The sequence below is a fragment of the Saccopteryx bilineata genome, chromosome 11 (assembly GCF_036850765.1).
Source record: "Saccopteryx bilineata isolate mSacBil1 chromosome 11, mSacBil1_pri_phased_curated, whole genome shotgun sequence".
NCBI classification, from domain to species: domain Eukaryota; kingdom Metazoa; phylum Chordata; class Mammalia; order Chiroptera; family Emballonuridae; genus Saccopteryx; species Saccopteryx bilineata.
In genome coordinates, this window is record NC_089500.1 from 58,114,371 (window position 1) to 58,131,631 (window position 17,261).

Sequence of the window (17,261 nt, forward strand, 5' to 3'; positions counted from 1 at the left end):
ACATGGGGGTAAACTGAGCCCTAGTATTAGGAGCTGCAGAAGGTGGGCTGCAAAGTGAACCCCTCCTAATCTTCACAATTATCTCTTGCTTGGCTTCATTTCTGTCGGGAACCTATAAATTCATTTAACGATGGGACGGAAACACAGACTCCCAAGTGCTCCCATATAAGTGGCCTCGGCTAACAGCACCCACTTTTCAGATGAGGAGTGGAATAGTCAGTGACGCCGCCAGTCGTGAGGTCAGGTCTGCCCACCGCAGGCCCTGCCCTCTTTCCACCCCCGGGCTTCACAGCGGGTCCGGGCTGGAGAGGCAGCTCTCAGAGCGCCGTAGTACCGGGTCTAAGTTGCTGAGCTAATCTGACCGAGAAGCACTACCAGCACCGCCGCGGGCCGCGGGGGCGGCTTTGGCGCCGTCCGGGGGCGTTCCTGGGAGCGGGGGGCCGGAGGTCAGACCCCAAGCCCCGGGAGGAGCCGGCCGGCGGCCACGTGACCGACCGCGGCAGGGCTGGAGGCCCAGAAATAGCAGCGGTGACGGTTCCGCCAGCGGGCGCCGCGAGGGAAAGGCGGAGACTGAAGGACGCTGGCTCGGACCGGGCCCCGGAGGATGCTGAGCCCCTGCTCGGACCGGCCCCGAGCACATGATGGCTATACGGGAGCTCAAAGTGTGTCTTCTCGGGGTGAGTCCTGCGCCACCATCCGCCGGGGACACTCTTCTTCCGCGCGCACCCCCACGGTCCCCGAACCCCTCTCGCCCCCTGCGCCCGTCAGTCCGTGCGCCCCCTTTTGTTCCCGGGAGCCCCTGGTTCCACTTGGTCCGTGCGTCCTCCTATTCTCTCGCGTTCATCGACCCCCGCCCCACTCGTCCATGCGCCTCCCGGGCTCCCCTAGTCCATGCGCCCCTGTAGTCTCCGCGCCCCTGGGTCCCCGCACGCCCTTGTCCCCAACCTCCTGCCCCTGCGCCCCCTTGTCCCTGTGCCCCTGGGTCCTCCCCTTTGCCCCACGCTTGCCGCCCCCCTCGTCTCAGCCCTTCTTGGTGCGGGGCGAGCCTGCTCCGGAGTTTTCCGACTCGTCCCACCCCCGGCCCGGCCGTTTCCCGTGATTCGCTTGGGCCTCGCCGCGATGTGGGCAGGGGCCTGGCCAGGGCCGGATCCGGGAGCCAGGACCCTCCGCTGGAACTAGAGGAGCGGTGGCGGTCCTGGTCACGGCCGTGGCCCCGCCGGCCGTGGAGGGCTTTCTCCTTCGCCTTTGATAATTTCCTTCCGGCGGAAACTTTAAGTTACACGGCCAAGGCTTAGAGTCCTCTTTTACCTCCCGGGGTAATTGCTTTATTCACTTAAAAAAGAAAAAAAAGAGGCGAGGCCAGCTAAGGGTGGGAAAGCGCGAAGGGTGGACCGGGTTGCGAGGCGAAGAAGGAAAGGACTGTTAGCGTCGAACCTAGAAAACTTTTGTTCTCAGGATAAAAGCAGGATGAGAAAGTCGCCTCTATCACCAGTTCCCCTTCCAAATTGGGTCTTTCTGAGCTCTAAGAAACGTGAAAGGAGCCAGAAATAATGACAAAAACAAACACCCAAGCAGTGGTTTCTGGCAGACCTGTTGGATGACAGGGCAGCCCTGTTGGATGACAGGGCAGCCCTTTGAAAACTGCCCCAGGGAGTTCAGGGAATGTTAAGAGTCATTTCTTTTTAGGGGGACCAACATCAAATTCCAGAATTACTTCTTTTGAAAGACGTGGTTTTAAGCCGTGTTTTTAGCAGCCTTGGCATCGATACTTAGTTATACTACCCTCGGCAAATCTGGTCCCAAGAAAACCATTTCCTAAAAACAGCAGTGGTGAGAGGATAGACCCGTTCTTACTTGTCTCAAACGCTAACTGGTCTGTCAAGATGGATGTACAGGAAGTGTGTAAAGAGGAAATGATTCTAGGCTAGGGTTGAATTGTAGCAGATCAACAGAGTGCCCAGGCTCCATCCATCAAGGACACCCTTCTGGAACCTTTGACAAGACAGGGTTTTTGACTGTCTCCCATCACTGTCCTTTGCCAGAACTGTCATTTCCACTGGACTGTCCTGTTCTCCTAGAATTCCAGGGCATCTGGCAAACTCCTTGGGACTCTTGCACAAACTTCCCAGTGTTCCTGCCCACCGACCACCTCATCCACAGTTGGGCTCTTAATAGGATGCTGCTCTGGCTCTTCCTCTGTTGACCTTTATCAGTGTTGTTCTGGTGGGTTTCACAAACTGACAAGCTCTGCAATGTAGTTCAGACATCAATTCCAGGAATCCCAGGTTTTCCTTGTGAGGAGTCATTTCAGATTTTTAGAAGAACTTCCAAGACTTAGAAGGAATGTCGTGTCCCAAGGAACCAAGAGACAACTTTTATGTGTGTTGTGTGTGTGTCAGAATTGGCCTTGGGAATAAATGAAGTAGGAAATATTTTGTCTTCCCCCCAACGCCTCCATGTTTTCTCCCTTGTCATCTATATACTTAAATGGCACAGGCCCCCTCACATGAATTGTTTTCAACTTCACTGTTTGATAAGTCCATATCCTTCTACAAGGAAATGGATCAGGTGGAAAGAGCCCCTGCACAGGAGGCAGCAAACCTGGGTTCTCATTCTTTCCCATTTGCTAGCTGTGCAGTTTTGGGCATATATATCTGTCATTTCATCTATAAAATGGGTATAATAACATCTTTCCTTTTAAGGCAGATGACTGTATCAGTTGATCTTAGATATATGGTACCATTTTCTGCTAACCTACAATTCCAGGGTGACAATTAGCAAGCCTGGGAGATGAGAAAGCTGGAGGAAACCCCTTTACTTCTTTTTCTCTTATCTCTGAGAATGAAGCGCACTCTTAGTGGCTTTCTGGACACAGTGCCTCACCTCTGTTTGCTAATTCTTTGCAGTGACTCTGTTGGTTTAGGACAGTGGTTCTCAAAGTGTGTGAAGATTTCCAAGTGTGCCCTATGGTATTCCAGAGAAATATGTGCCTGTTGGGGACCAAAAAACCAACAGGGTTTTTGGAGTTTAGATTTTTGGGGGACAGAGGTGTGGGGAATTGGCTGTAAGCTGACAGTCTGCCAAACCCCCCACCTCACTTGCCTGACTGATTAGGTTGCAAAAGGCTGTTAAGCTGTGGTGCTGGATTGTTGACACTACCCCCCATTTTCCCCAGAAAGACTGGAGGCAAGTTTCTTCTATCCTTTGTTTGGTGTAAAGTTAAGATGATATGTATGGTGGGGGTTTTGGATTGATGATGAAATATAAGGAATTGTCTTTTGAAGCCTTTTAGATTTCTATAAAAGAAGAATATGTGGCAATATCTAAAAAAGCTTTGAACATTTTAACTACAATTTTCAACATCCTGTTTATGTGAATTAGGATTTTCTACCCTCAACACAATTAAGAGTAAAAAGAGAGTAATTCTTCAATGTATTGATGAGGAAATGAGAATTTGCCTTTCAAATATATGCCCAAACATCGAAGAAATCACTAGGACACATCAGGCTCATGTTTCTTATAAACACAAGAATGAAAAAACTTAACACATTCGCGCCAGGACCTGCTGAATTTACTAAATCTTACTAAGAATGTATGTATATATATTAAAAGATAACTTTTTGCTGTTTTTTTAATTTTTTAACCCCTCTTTTTTACGAATTCTAAAAAGCATAACTCAAAAAATGTTTTTATGTAACATAAAAATGTTTTTCAATGTCAGAATAAATTGAATTTTGTTGTATTTATTTCGTTTAATTACCATAAAAGCACGCTTGCACTTTATATATTTTTAATATTTGACTTAACTATTATAACATATTTCTCAGAAATTTGTATATAGTGTACCTACAATTATTCGTAGGGTTTTAAATGCGCTCCGACTTCAAAAAATTTGAGAACCACTGGTCTAGGAGTTTGAGCTTAGAAAAGGAGACAGCGCCAAAGTAGAGCAGGAAGGTATTCTGGGAAAACAGAGGCTTTGAAGTGCCAATCATATCACATCACCGGCATGGCCTTATAACATTTTTTTATTTTTTTAAGAATGGCTCCAGAATCTCATCTTATTTAGGTCAGAAGATACCTTACCTGAAAAGTCTATGACCTTATTATTATCTATACCGAGTAATAATTGTTATTAATAATTGTTCCCTCAGTTTCATTGGTCCTCTCCTGGGCAAGATGTATGACAGGCTGTATTTTCAACTGCTCACCCAAATAAGGTGATTTTGGGGTGAGAGAGCATTTGGGTGAGGTCCAAGCCATTGTAACTGCGTTGGGTTTGTTCTCTTGATTTGAGGGAGAACTCTGTGTGGGTCACTGGCTAGACTTTTGAAAGTCCAAAAGTTCTTTCAAACATTTGACAGGAACCCTGAGCTCCTTTGCTCTTTGCGTCAGGAGGTCTGTGAAGTCTTGCATGAGGCTAGCGCCAAGCTTCCTGTTTTTCAGCCACTGACACGCTTCCCTGGCGTCTCAGTATGACCAAGACCCTAGCAACCATACCCTCTGCTGGGATCACTTTCTCTGGGCCCCTTTGAGAAGGTGATGGAAAATGTGAGCCTCCTCACTGGACTCTTGCTGTCTCACTGGAGAGGCTGAGGGGCTTTTTGTGCCTGATCTTTGGCTCCGATTGCTTCGTGATTACTTGGGGATGTGCTTCCCAAGGATGTTTTAGGCCTCGGCAGGACAGACTTCTATCCCTCTTAGCTGTAGTCTTCTGCTTCCACGGTGGTGTTGTTGGGGGCTTCGGAGGTTCCTGATAGAGGGTCATTTGCAGCAGCTGGAAGAGAGAGGAGAGTGGGCCGGATGGCATGTCTTCTGAACCTGTACCTGTGCCTGGCAGAGCCCTGGGGGTAGGGGATGTCTGGTCTTATTTCTTTTGGTGTGTGCTCTCAGACGAAATTGACAGTAGTCTATGGAACATTCTCTGAATGCTTTGTGTTGTTGGAAAAACCAAAGATTCAAACACCCTGGGTTTCTTTAGGCTCGCTGTTATAAATTCTTGACTCTCATTTTTTCTTAAGGGTGTACTTCCTTGCGTTTACCCCAAAGTCCTTGTCAGTGGCCTTTCTTGGGATAAGTTGGGCCATCCATGTTTGGCTGGTCCTTGCTGAACATCTAGGACCCCGTGAGTCTTGTTGCCGATAGAGTGCCAGTGGTCCTGCTCTGTAATCTCGACTAGTAGTGTGAAATATGTAGCCTGGCCTGACCTGTGGTGGCGCAGTGGATAAAGCGTCGACCTAGAATGCTGAGGTTGCCAGTTCAAAACCCTGGGCTTGCCCTGTCAAGGCACATGTGGGAGTTGAGGCTTCCTGCTCCTCCCCCCTTCTCTCTCTCTCTCTCCTCTAAAATGAATAAATAATTAAAAATAAATTAAAAAAAAGAAGAAATATGTAGCCTGAAAACAACTGCCTTAAAAACAGCGAATTATGTTTTAAAAAAAAAACTAACAGGAACAATATTGAGGTAGTAACTCTTTTAATCCCAAATGTGGGAAGCTTCCCAGTATGCATTTTAGCACACATAAGCCTGTGTCAAAAAGCAAGAGGAGAGCGAAGAGACAGGAGGAGGAGAGGATCTTCTTTTATTATTTCCTCTGAGTGTGTATGTGCGTCTATTTAAAACTGCTTCTGAGTGGAATCCCAAAGAGATTTATATGTGGACTTTGGTTGTCTTGACAACATTTTAGAGATTTCTGCCACTTCCTTAACAGCTGAGTGGCATGGTTAAAAGGCAGCTGAAGACATTCTTGTGTCTGTCTGATGAGGAGCTTGGTGCTTCCTCTTTTTGGTCTTGTCGGAATCTGTATGATGGTTCATGACTGGGAAGTCAAATACCTGGGATGTGGTGTGCCATCTGGGCAGTGCGAGCTTTAGATACACGTGTACAGGGCCTTCACATGTAAGGGCCGTGCGGTTCTCGAGGGCACGAGGACACGAGTGGAGCAGATGTCTGCTCACAGTAGGCAGATCAGTCAGGGCTGTGGAACCTCAAATGTACTGCTTTGAGCAATAATGAATTCTTGCTTGCGGTAAGTGTTTGATAAGGTTACACAAATTTGTTAGGGTCATAGTGGAAGGAATGAATGTATAATGTGAGGAGGACTGGGCTAGACAACTATCACATTTGCTTTCCAAGTCTGAGGTTCTATTAATATACACGTGTTTTTTTTTTTTTTCTTTCCAAGAAACTAACATTTCTCTTGGGGTGAGAGGGTGTGCAGAGGCCCTAGCAGTATAAAGTTTTGGGTTTTTTTTTAACCACACCCGATTCCTCTATTAGATTGAATCCCTTGTAGACAGTGTGGTTCACATTGGCAGTGTGGATAAAGAATAAGTGTAAATGATCTAAGCCCCACGCTACTGGCCCGTCCCAGGATGGTGGCCATCAGGAAGCAGGCGGCTACAGAAGATGTCAATGTTACTTTTGAGAATGAATAAGAGATAAACAGGCCTGACCTGTGGTAGCACAGTGGATAAAGTGTCGACCTGGAAATGCTGAGGTCGCTGGTTCGAAACCCTGGGCTTGCCTGGTCAAGGCACATATGGGAGTTGATGCTTCCAGCTCCTCCCCCCTGTCTCTCTCTCTCCTCTCTCTCCTCTCTAAAATGAATAAATAAATAAAAAAAAGAGAGATAAACAGATCTGCACAGAATACAAGTAGAATCACAGAGCAGAAGGAAGAAATAGGTGTAAAAAAGAAACAACACCAAAATTTAGATGCTTGTGAGGAAATCATGCTTGTAGATGATGACTACTTAATGATACCTTATCAAATTGGTGGTGTTTTCATTAACCATTCTCTATTTTTCTTTTTTTCTTTTCCAAGTGAGAGGAGGGAAGATTGAGAGACAGACACCTGCATGTGCCCCAACTGAGATCCACCCAGCAACCCTATCTGGGGCTGGTACTCTGCCCATCTGGGGCCATGCTTGCAACTGAGCTATTTTTAGTGCCTGAGGCAGAGGCTCCACTAAGCTGTCCTCAGTTCTTGAGGCCAATGTGCTCAAACCAGTCAAGCCATGGCTGCGGGAAGGGAAGAGAGAGAGAAATAGAGAAGGGGAAGAGGAGGGGTGGAGAAGCAGGTGGTCACTTCTCCTGTGTGCCCTGACCGGGAATCAAACTTGGGGTATCCACAAACTAGGCTGATGCTCTAGCACTGCGCTAACCAGCCAGGGCCTCATTAGCCATTCTCAAGAGGAAAGACAAGAAATGTTAGAAGAAGCAAAAAATTTGCAAGGAGAAATTGACATCTTAGAATCCATAGTGGAATCAATTTGGCAAGTGTTAGCAAATTTGAAAATTCAGTTACATATAAAATTTGAGAGCAACATAAATCTTAAAGCTGTTGAAAGTTAAACATTTTATTACACTTTTTTTTTTTAAGTGAGAGGAGAGATAGTGAGACAGATTCCCACGTGTGCTTCAACTGGGACCCACTTGGCAACCGTGTCTGGGGCCAATGCTTGTATCAGCTGAGCTATCTTCAGTGCCTGTGGTTGATGCACCAACCAGTCAAGCCACTGGCAGCAGGAAGAGAAGAGAGAGAAGGGGGAGAGGGAAGGGATAGAGGCAGGTGGTTGCTTCTCATGTGTGCTCTGACCGGGAATTGAACCTGGGATGTCCATATGCTGGGCCGACACTCTATCCACTGAACCAGCTAGACAGGGCCTTTATTATACTTTTAAAAATTTGTTTAATAAACTCAACTGTTGTTTAAGTAATAATTTTCCTTCAATGATATGGAAAGCAAAATTTTCTTTAAAAAAAAATTCATTTATAGGCCTTGGCCAGTTGGCTCAGCGGTACAGCTTGCCTGTGTCTCACATCTTGCTTATTTATTTTACATTTTTAAAAGACAGTATTTACATATTTTGAATAACAGGTATATCAAGTATAGGTTTTTTGGTGTTTTTTTTTAAAGAGACAGAGAGTGAGTCAGAGAGAGGGGTAGACAGAGACAGACAGACAGGAACGGAGAGATGAGAAGCATCAATCATTAGTTTTTCATTGCGTGTTGCAACACCTTAGTTGTTCATTGACTGCTTTCTCATATGTGCCTTGACCACGGGCCTTCAGCAGACCGAGTAACCCCTTGCTCGAGCCAGCAACTTTGGGTTCAAGCTGGTGGGCTTTTGCTCAAACCAGATGAGCCCGCACTCAAGCTGGCGACCTCGGGGTCTCGAACCTGGGTCCTTTGCATCCCAGTCCGATGCTCTATCCACTGCGCCACCGCCTGGTCAGGCTAGTATATTTATGTCATGTCATTAAAATTACTTAAGCAAAAAATAAAAAAAGGCTATAATGAGATGTCTTCCCAGCCCTCCCAGCATGTAGGGATGCTGAGCCAGGCTGATGGAATGCACCAGGGTCCCTTTGTTCTCTTTTGTTCAAGACCAGTCAATGCAGCTCTCCCTCCGATTTCGGAGCGCAGAGCATCTCTGCGGTGAGTGTGAGAATCATTTGTGGAGCATTTTCCAAGTCCTGTGGTCCCTTCCCCGTTCCTTTGTCCATAGTTCTCAGGTCTGTGGCTCTCCCCACCTCTGCCCTGGTTCAGCGTCACTGTTTCAGGGAGTGGGTGCTATTCCTTAGGTCTGCTTCAAGGCAGCAGCCACTGGAAATTAAAAAACTGGGTTATTTTGGCCCTGGCCGGTTGGCTCAGTGGTAGAGCGTCGGCCTGGCGTGCAGGAGTCCAGGGTTTGATTCCCGGCCAGGGCACACAGGAGAAGTGCCCATCTGCTTCTCCACCCCTCCCCCTCTCCTTCCTCTCTGTCTCTCTCTTCCCCTCCCGCAGCCAAGGCTCCATTGGAGCAAAGATGGCCCGGGCGCTGGGGATGGCTTCTCAGCCTCTGCCCCAGGTGCTAGAGTGGCTCTGGTTGCAACAGAGCGATGCCCCGGAGGGGCAGAGTATCGCCCCCTGGTGGGCAGAGCGTTGCCCCTGGTGGGCGTGCCGGGTGGATCCCGGTCGGGCGCATGCGGGAGTCCGTCTGACTGTCTCTTCCCGTTTCCAGCTTCAGAAAAATACCAAAAAAAACCCCAACGACAACAACAACAAAAAATACTGGGTTATTTTAAGGTGCTAGGACACAAAAAGATTTTGAGTCCATGCATTAGGAAAGATCTTCAAATTTAATTGTCCAACAGGTTAAGCTAATGGTGCTTGCTAGTGTGCAGCTGTTACACTTCCATTTGTCTTAGTTTTTATCATTTATAATATGTGTTTGAAAATGGAATAGGCATTCATTCACTCAGCCATTCACCATGTATTGAGTGCTTCTTTCATGCGGGAGCAGTGGGTGGTTGAAGTAAAAGCGGGACAGCTGCAATGCCCCCTCTTCAAAGAGTGCTCTGCTTCTCCCAGGATGTGGACACACTAGCAATGAGCTAAACTACGTGGCCAGTGTTCCTGTGACAACACTGACTACAGAGCCATGCACAATAGAAGCAACAGAGTATGAGGATGATAACCATTGACCATCTTCCATCTTATTAGACATGAGGACAAGTGAGGGACAGAAAGTTTAAATCAAGGTCTGTTTTGAGTACTTGCTATGGATAAAGTGCCAGCTCCGCTGGAGACTGCACTAGGGAGGGTGGGATTCTGGTCCTGCTGCTGATAGAGAAGCTCCTGGTCAGGCAGGAAGGACAGGCATGTGCATAGGAACTCCTATCCGTGGCATTTGTGCTGTGTGGGGTGCTGGCGGGACAGTAGGAGATGGGAGAGTTTAAATGAAATACAGTGGGTGTTGGGAAGGAGCAATCGGGAGGTTTCTTGGAGTGGGAAGGATCTGGACAAGCCTCAAAGGAGGGAAGAAGGGTGTGGACCGCGGGCACCCGGAGAGCAGGTGGGGCTCCGGACCTCAGGTATTTTCTGGAGGGCTGATGTGGTTGGAGAGTGTGGGGAGGCCAGAGCACAGCCCTCCACTCCCCGACCAACCGCTCTCTCGTTGATCCCACTGTTTCCCTAGTATGTTATTTTCAACTTCCTTTTCCCCATGTTTTATTTTGAAAAACTTCAGACTTACAAAACTGTTGAAAGAGCAGCACAGTGAACAGCTAGGCCTCCCACCTAACTAGTCATTAGGGATAACATTTTGATAATTTTGCTTTCTTTACTCTATCTAAATAATACTAATCTTAATCATCTGAAAGAAAATTGTACACAATATAACATCTCACTCATAAATACTTCGGTATGTATCTTTTAGGAAAAAGGACATTTCCCTGCACAACTGCATAGCATGATCACATGCAATGCAACAATAGTATGGAACATGGAGTCCATACTCAGATTTCTCAGTTGTCCCCAAATGTCCTTAACAAGTGTTTATAATATCCAGATTCCAGACAGAGATCATGTATTACCTTGGCTTGTCATGTCTCTCATCTAAAACAATTTCTCTCCTTTTTTCTCACCATGACATTGGTCGTTTTTGCAAAATTGTTGTTTTGTAGAAAGTCCCAACATCTTAGTCTGATTGCTTCCTTGTCGCTTCTTCAGGTTAAGCGTTTTGGGGAAAAGACAACATAATGGTCTTATATTTGAATGGTCTTATATTTTATGTGCTCATGATTAATATTATGATATTCTTTTCCATTTACTTCTGTGGCACTCATTGAGAAAATAGTTCTTCTCTCCTACAAGTGCCAGGCAGTGGTGTGTCTGAACAAAACAGACAAAGGGATTTGATGTTGTAGAACTTACATTTTATCAGGAAGCTAGGAAAAATAAATAGCCTGTTAGATGGTCTAAATAAAAAAAAGACATGGTAGAGCTGAGTGACAGTTCAGGAGCTTTGGGAAGGGGAGAGCAGGTTGGTTGGGTGATGGGTGGTCAAGTGTGTTCAGTGTCTGTCAGGGACCAGATGGGAGTATCACAGTGGTGGGATTCAGCTGGTTCATACCAGACTGGCAGAACGGATACCTAATTTTTTGTTGAGTTCGGTGAACCAGCTGTTAAAATGGCACTTGTAATCAGGGTTCTCTCTAAGGTGGTCACCTGGGCAGCTGTCCAATGTGGAAAACACAAATTTACATTTCTTTTTTTTGTGACAGAGACAGAGAGACAGAGAGAGGGACAGATAGGGACAGACAGACAGGAAGAGAGAGAGATAAGAAGCATCAATTCTTCGTTATAGCACCTTAGTTGTTCATTGATTGCTTTCTTATGTGTGCCTTGACCAGGGGGCTACAACAGACGGAGTGACCTTTTACTCAAGCCAGCAACCTTGGGCTCAAGCTGGTGAGTCTTGCTCAAACCAGATGAGCCAACATTCAAGCCGGCGACCTCGGGGTTTCAAATCTGGATCCTCTGTGTCCCAGTCTGACACTCTATCCACTATACCACCGCCGAGAACTGGTTGTTAAATTATTTGTTTGTTTGTTTGTTTTTATCTTTTTTGAAGCTGGAAACGGGGAGAGACAGTCAGACAGACTCCCGCATGTGCCTGACCGGGATCCACCCGGCACGCCCACCAGGGGCGATGCTCTGCCCCTCTGGGGCGTCGCTCAGCCACGACCAGAGCCACTCTAGTGCCTGGGGCAGAGGCCAAGGAGCCATCCCCAGCGCCCGGGCCATCTTTGCTCCAATGGAGCCTTGGCTGCGGGAGGGGAAGAGAGAGACAGAGAGGAAGGAGGGGGTGGGGGTGGAGAAGCAAATGGGCGCTTCTCCTATGTGCCCTGGCCGGAAATCGAACTCTGGTCCCCCGCACGCCAGGCCGACACTCTACCGCTGAGCCAACCGGCCAGGGCCTTGTTAAATTATTTGAATCCCACCGCTGAGGCATTGTCTCTCATTGCCCTGAGGGTTGACTCTGCTTCTGCTTCTTCAGTTCTACAGCATGGTCCCTGAGCTGTGAGAGTCACGTCTGTTCTAAGGAGCCAGAGTTGTCTTTCTTGTTGCCTAACTTTGTCCGAAGAAATAAGGAAAAGGAAACTCACTGAATGAGTTTCTCACTGTGGAATTTTCTGCTTTGATAAGTCTTTTTCTTATATATTTTCTTCCTCAGACCTGCTTTGATTTCATTGGAGGTCATGAAGTTGGCTTCTGCTTGCTCAAAATTTAATCCAGAAGGTAGCCTCAGCTTCTTTCGGCTCCCCTAGATGCTCCTAGAAGACTTGGGGTTGGAAGAAGACTGAATGGGCCCTGCAGGAGAGCAAGCAGGACCTAGGGGAAATAATTTTCCTTTCATTTTCTCTTCTTGAACAAGATACCAGAGAGCTGGATCCCTTTGTATTAACAGTATTTGTTTATCGAGAAGAAAAATATTTCTGAATTCTCCAATATTACTTCCTTTCTATTCTTATGGAATCACTGTTCTAAAGGGGGGTCTGTAAATCGATTGTGTGGTCTTTAAAAAGTTCCTCCATCAAAGACTCCCCTGGAAGGAGGGAGAAGGAGGAGAGCTAGAGACAGAGAGGGAGAGAGAAGGGGAAAGAGAGAGAGAACAGAGAAGAGAGAGAGAAGAGAGGAGAGGAGAAGAGAAGAGAAGGGGGCAAACAGAACAGAAGGAAAGAATGGGAAGGCAGAGAGAAGGAAGACACACACACAGACACACACAGGGCATCACATAAAACTTGCCCTTTGCTGGAGCGGGGGAAGAGCAGACTGTCCTGTATTTTGTTGTTGTTGTTTTTCCTGGTTCGACTATTAGCCAGGGCATGTACATTTATGGCAAGCTTAATAGTAATTAAGAAAGATTTTTTAAAAAAAGAACATCTCATAGTACTATACTTCATATTTCATAGACATGTTTCATTTTAGGAGCTATAATATTTTCTAAACATTTTCATAACCAACTTTTCATTTTTTTGTGACAGAGAGAGAGAAAGACAGAGAGAGGGACAGATAGGGACAGACAGGGACAGATAGTCAGGAAGGGAGAGAGCTGAGAAGCATCAATTCTTCGTTGCGGCTCCTTAATTGTTCATTGATTGCTTTTTCATATGTGCCTTGACGAGGGAGCTACAGCAGACTGAGAAACCCCTTGCTCAAGCCAGCGACCTGGAGTTCAAGCTGGTGAGCTGTGCTCAAACCAGATGAGCCCGTGCTCAAGCTGGAGACCTCGGGGTTTCGAACCTGGGTCCTCTACATCCCAGTCCTACACTCTATCCACTGCGCCACCGCCTGGTCAGACTTAATTCAATTTTGAATCTAATTATGATGTAGGGGAAGTGATTATTAGTAAACTGATAACTGTTGATTTTTGTTTGAGATTACAAAGATGAGGGGTGCAGGGTGATGCCTTTAACATCCCTTCTTTATGATAACATGAGATTGCACCAGCTTGCTGGTGTCTTGTTTTCCCTGGTTGGTTTGAAATCCTGCAGGCGCAAAGAAACATCCCGCTGGCCTCCTTTTCCTTGTGGCTCCCCTGCGCGTACTCTTCTTCCTTCCCTGTATTTTTTTTAAAAGATTTTATTTATTCATTGTAAAGAGGAGAGGGGAGGGAGGAGGGAGGAGCAGGAAGCATCAACTCCCATATGTGCCCTGACCAGGCAATCCCAGGATTTCGAACTGGAGAACTCAGTGTTCCAGGCCGACGCTTTATCCACTGCGCCACCACAGGCTAGGCTCCTTTCCTGTATTTTGTTTTACACTCAAACGACTACTTTTTTTTTATCTCGTGGTCAACATCAAGCTCACCATCCTGTGCGTTTCCTGTGATAGGTCTTTGTACTTTTCTGCCCCGACAGGATCCTTTTCTTCCACCATAACTTGTTTTCTTATTCTCTCCACTTCTCATCGGTGAATCATCATCAGCCTGTCCTCCTGTTAGAGAGGCATCCAGGGCTTAGTTCTAAGAGGAAAACGTTCCTGTCTCTGCCGCTTGCTGCCCTCATTGAGCAGGGACCGTGCAGTGCTCTGCCCGAGGACTGTTCCTGCCGCTGCCATCAATCTGGCCAGCTTACCCTTTGGAGAGCAACAAAGGCATTCTCCGTTCTAAAAACAACAAAATGGGTCTATATGTAAAGTAGATGAAGGTTTAACTCATGGGTCTTGCACTGCGAGGGTTGACTAGAGATGTGTGGCTCCCAAGTGCTGAGGCTCCCAGAACAATTCTGTAGAGGGGTGTGGCCTCTGTCCTGGACTGTGCCTGCTCTGCTGGGCATGAGTGGGGAAGGGAGAGTAACAGCGCCTCACAACGGTGGGATGTTGCACGACAGTGGCCAGTGTTCCCAAGATAAGGGCTGATGGAATTTGGAAGTGGCTAGGGAGGGCTTGCAAGTACCTCCTGAGAATGCCTAATGTTAGTTTGGTTGCAGAAGAGGTGGACTGTTTGGGAGGGAACAGGAGTGGCTCTATTTAAATTATGCACAAATGAACAGGAAAGGTTCTGAAAAGACTCAAATGTCAACGTGATTATTCAAGCGGCACAGGGGTTGATTTGTACTTATAAATAACTTACTCTTTCTCTTTTGCTTCTCAGTGTTGGTTTATTTAGTGTGCATGCATTACGGGGATAATGATTATAAACCCATAAACAATTACTGGAGGGCCCAAGGAGTTGTTTGATGGGTAGAGCTGTTTGGTTGTCAGTGGAAATAACTGACCATGAACGTGTAACATAAACTTGGATCAGACTGTAAAAGGACCTTGAAATGTGAAAGTTTATACCCTCTGGTGGTGAATTGACAGGTGTCCTCAGTGGGACATAGGTTTTGAGTGGCTTATCGGGTAGTGCTGTGTTTTTACTTGAGCAGGTCAGTACTTGGGCTCTCTATTCCACTGTGAGATGGCGCTGCCTCTGTTTGGGGTATGGTCTGTGACCTCTTCCTTGGTGGATACTAAGGCTTTCTCACTGTTCCCTAATCTAGTATTTTTCAAAATAGGGTCTAGGAAAGTTATGGGTCTGCCTATCGATACAGTAAGGTCTGAAGGGTTTTTGTGATTGTTCATTTCAGTGCTGTTCTTTTTTTTATTATTGACTATTGAGAAAGAGAGAAAAACAGGAAAGGAGAGAGAGGGAGGAAAGATATGAGAAGTATCAACTCAGAGTTTCTTTACTTTAGTAGTTCATTGATTGCATCTCATACATGTCTTGACTAGGCAGCTCAAGCCAAACCAGTGACCCCTTACTCAATCCCCTTTGGGCTCAAGCCAATGACCTTGGATCGTGTCAATGATCCTGTGCTCAAGCCAGCAATCCCGTGCTCAAGCCAGCAACCCCGCACTCAAGCTGACAAGCCCACGCTCAAGATGGCAACCTTGAACTGGGGACCTCAGCATTCCAGGTTGAGGCTCTATGTACTGTACCACCACTAGTCAGGCCAATGCTGTTCTTTAAAAAAAAAAAAATACAACCTGTATCTTCCAGGTGAACATCTTATAAAAAAACTGTGCCATAACTTTAATGCCCATTAAAACTGACTCTTGAGAAAACAACTGAGGCAGAGTTGGTATTAGGAATAATGCTTTGGACTATGTTAACACCAGGTGATTCCATAGCACCTGCCACAGATCCCAGGCACCTCGAGGGTAGGGCATACAGCAGGTGACAGAACAGATCCCTGACCCCTGGACTCATGGAACTGACATTCTCGTGGAGGCAACAGACATAAATACCTAGTATGACAGATGGTGACAAGGGCTATGCAAAAGGAAAGCAGAAAGGGGCCTAGGAGTGTTGGTTGGGAGGTTGTGGCTTTAAGTAGAGGCTTCAGAAAGGCCTCCTAAGAAAACCTTTGAGCAAAGACAAAGAGACAATATTTCTGTTCAGGCCCTCTTAACAGAGGCGACTCCAAGACTGGGGTGGGAGGAGCTTGCCTGGTGAATTTGAGGACCTACAGACAGGCCTGTGTGGCTGGAGCAGAGTGACCACTGGGAAGAGAACGGGAGATTTGAGGGCCCGATTGTGTGGGGTCTTGCGATCCCATGTGAAAACTGAGACATATGGGAATCCAATGTGGAAGCCATCGAAGGTTTTCATGAAAAGCAGTCTGACTTAACCATTGTGAGGTTCTCTGTAGCAGCCATGTGAAGGGCAGACCGTGATCACAGGAGGATGCATACAGGGGAAGTCAGGTCATGGTGACTTTCCTTGGAGTCAGCAGCTTGGGTCGCGAGTGGGGTTCCACTTTGGCTGTTGAAAGTGGAACTAAAAACTTGACCCATAGATTGTGAATGGAGCACAAGGGGATGAAAGCATCATGTCACGTGGTGACAATGTGCTGACCTCAGCATCCAGTACAGCCCTGAGCTGTTTCACTTTAGCAGAGCAACATTGTCCATCATATTAGACTAATGCTAATTTGAATGTGAAGGGATTTATGGTTTAATTTGTATTTAATGAATACATTTTTATTTTGTTGTTTTATAATAGCATAAACAGTTCATGTAATTTGTATTATTTACATAGTAAATGAAGTCTACCTTGGGGTCCATGGATTGCTTTTCCCCTGTAACAACCTGTAGAGTCTTCAAAAGGTTTGAGAAACACTGCTGTAACCACGCCGCTTGGCCATGGCCGGTGGAGGCTGTCATTCCCTAATGGAGTGTCAGTGTTGGCCGGACTCTGAGAATGGAAGGCTGAGTCTGCTTCTTGGTCCCTGGGCACCACCAGGTGGAATGTGGAGGTATATTCTGAGCTATGCCCAGTGTTGGCCTGGGATGCTATTCCTAGAGCTACAGGCCCCCAACTCTGCAGTCTTGCTGTTTTTTCCTGGTGCAACACAACTAATGGACAACCTTGAAAATCTTAGTTATTATTCCCATGGTTATACATAGATACTGTTGAAACTCCTATGTGACGAAGTAAAGCAAATTATGCATTTGATTTTTAAAAATGCTCTTCTGGTGAAGACATTATTTATAGAAGCATGTGAGTTGTGAAGACAGTCATTTCAAGATCTTCCAACATAATTCAATTTAAAGGGAACTATGAATAAATATGGTATATCAAAAATTTTTTAAAGAAAGACCTTTATTTAAAAAGATGACTTGTATTATTTCTAGGCCTCCACCTCATAGATTAATCTTAGTAAGATAACCTGGTATATTATACAACAAAAATATAAATATTTAAAAATATTATTACAATTATAATTGATATAATTTACTGATTTGAATATATTGCTGCTATCAACATGAATTGTATTATTATACATTTCACTTCCAGCAGCCCTATGCTTTTGAAATTCATTCATTGTAACTATTGTGTCACAACCAAATAGGCACATCTTTGTTTTTGCTTATGAGTGGAGTGTGAGGGAATTGTGTCTTCTTCTTATGTTTTTTGACATCCTCCTTATTAAAAAAATATCCAT

At 46.0% G+C, this 17,261-nt stretch overlaps 1 protein-coding gene and 1 pseudogene across 1 annotated transcript in view; both read left to right on the forward strand.

The window, feature by feature from the left end:
* Window positions 1-298: 298 nt before the first annotated feature.
* Window positions 299-17,261, forward strand: part of RAB31 (RAB31, member RAS oncogene family) — a 165,193-nt gene continuing 148,230 nt past the window's right edge. The window contains exon 1 of the mRNA XM_066246627.1: window positions 299-677. Coding sequence (XP_066102724.1) covers window positions 639-677 — 39 coding nt within the window. The 5' untranslated portion in view covers window positions 299-638. The remainder of the gene's footprint in view (window positions 678-17,261) is intronic.
* Window positions 6,375-7,355, forward strand: LOC136315664 (prefoldin subunit 4-like; annotated as a pseudogene).